This window comes from Lepisosteus oculatus, chromosome 10 (assembly GCF_040954835.1).
Source record: "Lepisosteus oculatus isolate fLepOcu1 chromosome 10, fLepOcu1.hap2, whole genome shotgun sequence".
NCBI classification, from domain to species: Eukaryota; Metazoa; Chordata; class Actinopteri; order Semionotiformes; family Lepisosteidae; genus Lepisosteus; species Lepisosteus oculatus.
In genome coordinates this window covers 29,075,848-29,084,637 of record NC_090705.1, presented here as the reverse complement: position 1 = coordinate 29,084,637, position 8,790 = coordinate 29,075,848, and the positions used below count along the sequence as shown (strand labels likewise).

The 8,790-nt window shown below is 34.3% G+C and overlaps 1 protein-coding gene across 1 annotated transcript in view; it reads left to right on the top strand.

Annotated features, from left to right (window-relative positions):
- Positions 1-1,821: 1,821 nt before the first annotated feature.
- LOC102689272 (raftlin) overlaps positions 1,822-8,790 on the top strand; it is an 84,487-nt gene continuing 77,518 nt past the window's right edge. Inside the window, exons 1-2 of the mRNA XM_069195064.1 lie at positions 1,822-2,362; positions 7,101-7,270. Coding sequence (XP_069051165.1) covers positions 7,126-7,270 — 145 coding nt within the window. The 5' untranslated portion in view covers positions 1,822-2,362; positions 7,101-7,125. The remainder of the gene's footprint in view (positions 2,363-7,100; positions 7,271-8,790) is intronic.

Genomic DNA, 8,790 nt, shown 5'->3' with positions numbered 1-8,790 from the left:
GGTGTTGCAGTACTGGATGGAATAGGGCCCTCTCTTTGTATGTAAAGGATCTTTTGGTTTGGAAAGTACTATTCAAGTGCAAGAAGATTGATGTTTGTTAATGAATGAAAAAAGACATGGCAGGTTAAATATCTTGTGGACTCTAGGATGATAGTACAGTTCATACTGAGGCAAAATCAAGCCATGAACTTGACACATGGGTACTGTTGCAGGAAATCTAATTTAATTTAATTTGTATTGGAAATAAATTGTTCGGAAATTGGTATATCATGAACTGGTAACATTTGGAGCTTTAACAGCATCATCATAGAAGATGCTTAAGTTATTTTAACATATGAATGATTTATCCTAGCAAATGTGCTCATTTAAAAGTTACAATTATGGATAGAAGAATACTTTAATAGTGCCCTGATGCATTTAAAACCTAATCATCTGTATAATTAACACCTAAATTGTACAATAGTGTTACAAAAGGCAGCAAAGAGTATCCTTTGTAGGTAAGTCATTTTTGTACACTGATCCAGAGAGCATAAGAAATCTCTTTAGGGTGCAACCAGACAAAAGAGTGGTATCTGAAGATGCCCCCTGCTGGAGAATGTTTATCCTTGTGGGACATTGTGCAGCTTTTAGTAGTTCTCTATTTCATTAGAGTTGCCTGCATATCAAATCTATTGAATGGTTTTCATGCCTCAAAGTCCTTAACAAATGTTAATACACCAGTCACCTTCATTGCTTTAAGTGTTTGCCTTTTTTTAAGGCTGTCTATGAAGCAAAATAGACAATGTATTCAGAATTTAAAAATAGAAGTTTTAAAATAAGACTGGACATTTTTGTGCATAATCACACATGTACAGTAGTTTAAAGTACAATTAAAATCCAATGATGGGGAGCACTGCTGTAGGAGTTAAGATCCTTCAGATGTGAAATCTACTGTAAGTCCTGGGGACTTGGTTAAGAACACAAGTTAAACCCCAGTGTCCTGACTAAATTCCACTTTGTCTTGCAGAATCACAGCTTCCTAAAGTTTTTCCTTAATTGAGATTAATTTCTGTACCTCACTTGTCGTGTGGATGAATGCAGTGGTGGATGAAGTGGATCCCCTCTTAATAGAGTATGTATGCTGTATCAAACATTTCTCATCTTTTTGGAATGAAAATACTACAGAAATTGTAAGGAATTATAATCGCGTGGTCTTCCATAAGTCAGTGAAATCAATTAAATCAGATTCATAAATTGGCATCTAGCATTTTACAGATCTATTTTACACCTACTATATGTAAATTGGAACTTCTGTACTTGGTTAATATTTTTAAATATGGGAAAGGTACCTGTAGAGTATTTGATAAAGAGTAAAAACATTTGAAAATTTATCTTTGAACTTATTGCCCAAGTAATTTTTTAAGGTGCACTATATATTGTTTTGCCGTTATGGGAAAGCTGATTTATGGGTTTAAATATAAGGACCTTTCCCTCCAACACTGTTGTATTAGGTTGTGAATTGTTTTACAGATCAAAATATAAGAAAGATTAATTTATTTTCAAACAATGGCTTAAAGGTATTGCATTCACCAAGAAACCATCATTTTCAGCATTTTGATTCATGTACTTGTAATTCTTATTTTGTCTCTTAATTTTAAAATGTTATAGTTTTTAATAATATACTGTATTCTAAAAATCTGAGTACCTCATTTTGTCAGATGGATTCTGCCCTTTTGCAGACTGTACTGAATAATGGATTGACTCTATAGGGGGCCTCCTCAGGGGTTTATAAAATATAGATTTCATTGAAGAGTGTGGGTACAGACTTCCTAGTCCCTCCCGACTGCCAAGCCTCTGCTGTCTTGCTCTTTTAAGCCTCCGACGTGCTCTTGCCTGGACTTCTCACTTGAGAGCAGGCTGCTGTTGTACAGAGCTGTGCTGTGCTGAGGACTGATTTCTTCTTTCAGACAGTTTTGCAATGAGAGTTCATAGCAGGAGGAGAACGAGAAAATGTCAGAGGATGTGGTTTTCCTGAGCTTGCTGAACTGCACAGAAGCATACTTTGGGCATGACTTAACAACAAAAGGAAGCAAAGTGTCTATACATTTCCATAGGTTGTGGGTTGTTGAGATGAAAATGAGACATCTCTGCACTTAGATCTAATGCGTCATCTGCTGTTTTTGTTTTTTTTTAAAAGATACTTCGACCATTTTTAACTTCTCTCTGAAATTGGATTACCTCAGAAGATTGGTTCATTTTTACCCTCACTCAAGCCATTAACGTCCTTTACTTGAGATGAATGTATGTTTCAGTGGTGGCTGGCTGATTGTTGCTTTTGACCTTTGAAGTGATTACTCAGTCTTTTACAACATCATCTTAACAGGTAAGTTAAATTAAAGTGAGTTAGAAGTGTCTTTTAATGAAGAAAATGTAACCTAATAATGGAATGCCAACAGCTTAACTTATACCGATTTAATAAACATGTATAAAATAGATTAAAACTTGTTTTTTTTAAAAAAACTACTTGTTTCTTAACCATTTTTTATGGTATTGATTGTTTTACTGCTTGAATGATGCACCCATACAACCAGAAGCACTGTGGCAAATACTTTTCAATGCGTAAAGAATTTTGATTTTCCGAGATGGACAGTGCAAGGTATTTAAATCTAAAGTTCAGTCCTGAGATGCCTTCTGTTTTACGTCGGGTTGAATATGCCTGCAATGTACAGCAGACTGTACTGATCATGTAAAGAGAAATGCAGTTGAAAAAAGCCATGTCTGTTGCTCCTTGAAAAGACAACAGGATTTCCAGTCCTAAGCATGTGACCTGCTGGGCAGTTCAAGGTTAGGCATTTTAAGAGGAGAGGTAGATGTCAGACCCACCCTTTAAGCTTGAAAAAAATAGAATTAGCTCTGACAGCATTGGAAGCAAGATATGCGTGACATCTTAAATCGTTACCTTGACTGCCAGCAAGACTCTTCCTTGAAGTGTTTTACCAAAGTGCAGCTAATCGGTTCCAGAAGGCACAGTTTAACTGTTTCAATGCATGTCTAGCTCCCAAAACACAAATGGTATCAACATTCTAGCTCCCAAACGGCCTCAACACTTTTCTCATTTAAATGCCCAGTGTGTGAAAGTAAAATGAAATTGTAAAAGTGAAATTTTGTGTCAAAAATTGTATAAATGTGTGTTGGTAAGTTATGCATTTTTTATGAAGAAAAATCACCTATCAGTAGAAAAAAAATGCTTTGAAGTCTTTGGAAGATTAAATTGTTTTTTTCAGATATAAAAATGAGATGCAGATTTAAAATCCATCTGTATAGTAAAACTTATGATTTACTGACCACTGATGTTAAAATGATTTTTTTTAATACTGTTAATTTATGGTACTGTACATGTATAATTCACCTGGAAATGAAAACAATGGTCTAACGTTCAATCTCCTTTTACACATTAAAAGCTACTTTTATATGTTCTGATTTTATATTTAACAGAAGCAATCCAATGTATGAGTGTGAAGGTTTTCTTAAAACCTTTTGGTACTCTACTAAAAGCAGTATTTTTTCAATACATTGTGTATTTTTTTAATACATTGTGTCATTATTCATTGCAGTAAGTAGTTCATTTTTATCTGAAATATTAAAGCACAAAAAATCTAAAAAATGTTCTGATTTTATATTTAACAGAAGCACTCCAATGTATGAGTGTGAAGGTTTTCTTAAAACGTTTTGGTCCTCTACTAAAAGCAGTATGTTTTCAATACATTGCGTATTTTTTTTAATACATTGTGTTATTATTCATTGCAGTAAGTAGTTCATTTTTATCTGAAATATTTAAGCACAAAAAATCTATTACATTTGTTTTCTATTATAATTGAAATATTTTAGAATTTCCATTTTAATTATAGTGTTTCAATCCTTTAATATTGGTATCTGACATGCGTGTGTTCGGACACTAGCTATAGAACACATTTGCTCTCATAGTTTCCCTTTCCAGTGGTACACAATTAGAGAGAGAATTTCCCTTTAGAACACTTTCCAAAAATGAACATTCGTCACTTTTTATTAATGATAAAACTTTTTTTTTCCATCAATCCCAGTCACATATGCCCAGAACTGTACACAGCAGAGCTTTGTACAAATGCCACACATACAGATAACATTTTGCTTGTTATATTTGTGTAATGTTGTTTTTTTATAAAACATTATATTGTGTAGGCTTTTAAGCTGTACAATGTAACAGAATTTATTAATCAACATGACATTTTAATTGTACGTCCTTACATTTTGCCCCGAGCAAAGGCTGTGAAGTGTAACCTGGCATTTTTAAACAAAAGGACACTGTACGGTAGCAGGAATACAGTTAAATGCCAATGTACATTCTCCAGGGAATGTACTTCTGATAGGTGTCTTTCATAGTCTGTAATTGCAGAGTGCTAATAAAGAAGCCGGTATCCAAGGTTACGCTTTGTTGTGTGTATCTTAGCAATTTGTTTGCAGACCTGAGATGCATTCAAACCTTGAGATAGAAAATGAAATGCACCCAATTCAAGGCAAACAGTGCATCCCATCATACTTATCCTTGCAGGAACAGATGGGTCCTCATGAAAGTTAGAGAGCAAAAACTCAAAAGATGCACAGAAGGCATTTAGCTTCCATTATGCACATCTGATTAATTTGCAAGGTTGGAAAATGATAAATGTTTAATATGTGGTATGGGAGAGTATTAAAGTTTAAAATGTATAACTAGATATTTTGCAACATCCTATACTGTGGTTTTCGATTAGATATATAGTTTTTGCAATTGATTAATGTCATGACAGTTGATCATTGTTGAGAAATTGGAAAATATTTTTAAACAAAGAACAATTAGTCACAGAACAATCGCAGATTATTATATACGCCTCCAGTTCCACGTACTGTAGCAGTGCTGTTTTATACTTCTATCTGAAAGGAAGCCTGTTGACTGTAGCTTCCCCATAGAGAACTTAAAGGGAAATGTTGCTTTATTGATTTGTTTGTGAAGACAGGGTTCCTTTCCTATTTCTTGACTGAAAAGCCACCAATCTTTAGTAACTCCTCTTCAAGTACGTAGTTTAGCTTAGGGAGGAAAGCAGAAGTCAAAAAAGGGGATTCCCTTCATATCTCTCTTGCTGACGGTGTTTTTTTTTTATAAAACTGACTGTTTGACAGGAAACACAAGGAAAGATTGTTTTAGTCTTGCTTAGTTTTAAAGAAAGCCCTCAAATCTGAAAATTGAAAATACTGTGCTTTTAAAAAGCTTTAAAGTTTAACTTGGCTTTCCAGCACTTCTGCTCTTCCTTATTAATAGTATGCTTTATAAATTAATCTATATAAAGTCCATTGTTATATGGACTTCAAAATGAATCATATCATTATAAACTGAATTTTTCATTTCATTATATAATTTCAACCTTAAAGTTGCTGCTTCAGCTTCTTGCATTTGAGCAGAGCTGGACCAAACATCAGCAGATGGAACAGTGACAAAGTGCTTTGCAAATAAGACAGTAGTTACATTTCTGTAAACTCTGATCTAAAAATACTTCTCAAAACATTTTACCATTCTGCTGTTTCCCAAAGCTATACAGATAAGACCTCTTGTCAGATTTCTTCCCTTTGTTGTTTTCAACTATCAGATGGATTATACATTGAATCTCCCTTTGGATTTCTTGGGGAAGGGATAACACTGAGTACATTCTGTGAGTGTGAGATGACTTCTTTACTCTAAAAATACAATTCTGAAGTATTAGGTAGGTTTTTTATTCTAAAAGGATACATGGTTACCTTATTTTTACAGTTCATTAGTTCGTACCCAAAGCATAGTACCAATGCTTTTGCTAGGGGCTGATTATGTGCCATTTCACATAGAGTATTGCTACATGAAGATTTGTGATTCAGACCTGACTTTAGTTCTGTTTTTCTTGCAGTGTTTGTAGATGAAACCCCTATGCAGTCGTTACAACTCATTTGCTATGATGTTTTCTTTTAACAAAGTAATATTTTATATAAGTTGATCTGTCAGCTGTAGTAATTTTGTAGTTTTTAAATGGTACTATAAATGTTTTCTCTCTGACATCTTTGTAAAAGTAAATTTTAACATAAGTCTGTAGAAGTGATCACCTTTGTTTAATTCTTCTTTGGGCATACTGTCAAGAAAATAAATTGCTCATCCCTTGTGGAAAATATGGTTCTTTTACTAAATTAGTTTAATATTTTCAGATAAAGTAAGCATGAACATTGTTACGTTGATATTTACTGTAAAGTAAAACTATTTTAAAGCCTCTCAGGAGTTTTAGAGGTAGTGCAAAACACAAAGACATGGAGAACTGAAAACTTTTTAGAACAGGAGCAGTATAGCTTCTCTTATATAGTATGTTGTAAACACCATTTTTACTGAAACCTCAAAGCCTAATTAAGATTGCCATCTCTGTGTAGGAACCCTACTAATATATGACTATAATCCTAAAGGATGCAGTGGCACCTATTCAATCTGAAAATTCAGCTCACAGAGATTTTCTGATTCATTTCCTTTCCTCTTGCACAGCATTCCCATTCACCCTGCTAATTGCTTTTTTTCTCTAATCTTTCGGAGCCTGCCTTCTGAATTTGTCAGTCAGTGTGTGCTGTTTGGTGGGATTTTCGCAACATGATTCTGTCTCCAATAAGCAGTACCCTGAGGTTTAATCAGATGGCCATAATATGATGTTACCTTCTGTTTACCAAGTGATTCTATTGGTTTAGTGTTGTCAAAAAGGATTTTTGTTACTGTATTTCAAACTAAAAATAGGCTTGCAGCTCTTTAGCAGTTGGAAGCACTGTAATTCCACGCTTGTCTCTGGTAATTTCCACCGGAGAGAAATGGATTTGGGCATCTGTGAAGAATATTTCTCATTTTGTTTTCTTTTTTTAAGCTGTTTATCAAATTTCGCTTTATTGGGTTTCATGAAACCCCCTAAAGGAGGAGGCGTGTGAATGTGCTGTGTGAGTTCTTTTCTTTTTTTTTCATTGTTCAGAAGATGCTGTGAGTGCAATGATTACTGTTTTCGCCAGCAAGTGGAGCAGACACACACTTACTGGTTCATTTCATTTCGATCTTTGAGGCTGCTAGTGACAAAACCTGCTGAGATGGGCTGTGGACTACCTAAGCTAGAAAAGGCAGAAGAAAACAGCCCAGGCAAAATCTACTCAACCCTCAAACGGCCCCAGGTGGAAACTAAAGTGGGAACAGCCTACTGCTATAGCTTCCTGGACTTCATAATAGGAAAAGATGGTAAGTTTATATCTTGATCTCTATCTGACAGGTGGGAGTAACTGCAAAATGTTATATTAATGCAGTAAATGGGTAATTTTTCTTTTTGGTTTCAACGTTTTTACCGTACATTCAATATGATCTTGAATATGGATATTAATCTTTTTCTTCTGAAGATGAGGGCAATATGTCCATAAAAACTGTTGTTGACTTCCTCTCTTAGGTTGCTCTGTTATTGTAAAAAGCTGACATGCAGCGGTAGTGTATTTTCTGACTTCCTGAAAAGGGAACAGCTGGATCTAAAACAGCTCGCCCGCAAAGCTCTATAGATGTTTCCAAAAAAAACGCCACAGGTCAAAATCCAAGACGCTTTCATGTGGAATGTTCCGTTTTGATTTTCAGTATGTACAGTCTTTGGGAGATTATTTGGGACAGAACACAAGATTCTGTACTCTTTTGAACCACTGCATAGTTCAAATCAGGATGGGTATGTTCTAGATGTGCATCTCTCTCAGTTTTAACATTCACAAATGTATCAGTAGAAAAATAGTCTAGTTCTTTGTTTCAGTTAGGAATCATTTATTAAAGAGTTCTTCTAAATATTAGCATTGTTAAAATGTTTATAAGAATACTGTCACTCTACCATGAATAAATATAAACAAGTTCCACATTATTTTAAATGGAGCTTACTATTTACATTATTCATTGTGTGTGCTTGCAGATGGAGACCATTATAAATACTTATTAGTTAAAGAAATGCTAATTAGTGGAAGAATGCAGAAAACCAACTTGTAGTTGATGGAGGAAAGCACCAATTAATAATAAAACATTTGCTTGCATGACACTATTCCATGGTTACAGACATAACACTTAGACACACATAGCCTCATAGAGCACACATTGTAGCAACATGTTGATCAGTAGCTGCTTATCTCTGAAATGTTGCCCCCTGGAGGAAAGGCACATAGATTTACACAAATTCAAGAACAGACCAATATCTCAAATTATAAGCTAATGTATCAACAACATTTATATTGTTCTATCTTGATGTAGAGTTCACATTCCAAATGATCCAAACAGATGTCCACACAAACCTGGCAGAAATATAATTATAGTTAATTCATTATTCATTCTGCCTAAGATTTTTATATACAGTACCTTTGTTTTTCTCTTTACACAAACACAGTTATACAAATGAGAGATTTATGCTTTATGAATCTGTGTTTGGTAATAGTGGACATGGACATACTTCTATAGTACACCAATATGGCTAAATGCAACCTTTGTTTACTTATTCACGAGCGTTTAAATCTATAATACGATTCAAAGGTGCGAATTTTATTCATACAGGTCATTATGTAAAACAACTTTGACACATGTGCAAAATGAAGGTCTTATTAGACTTGGACAAGGAGTTAATTCATATTCTTACACATAATTACAACATGGCTGCTCTTAGCTTATGCCCCCAGACTAGAAATATTAATTTCCTGATATATGATGTAAATATTCCTGATATTTGTATCTAAACAGACAAAAAT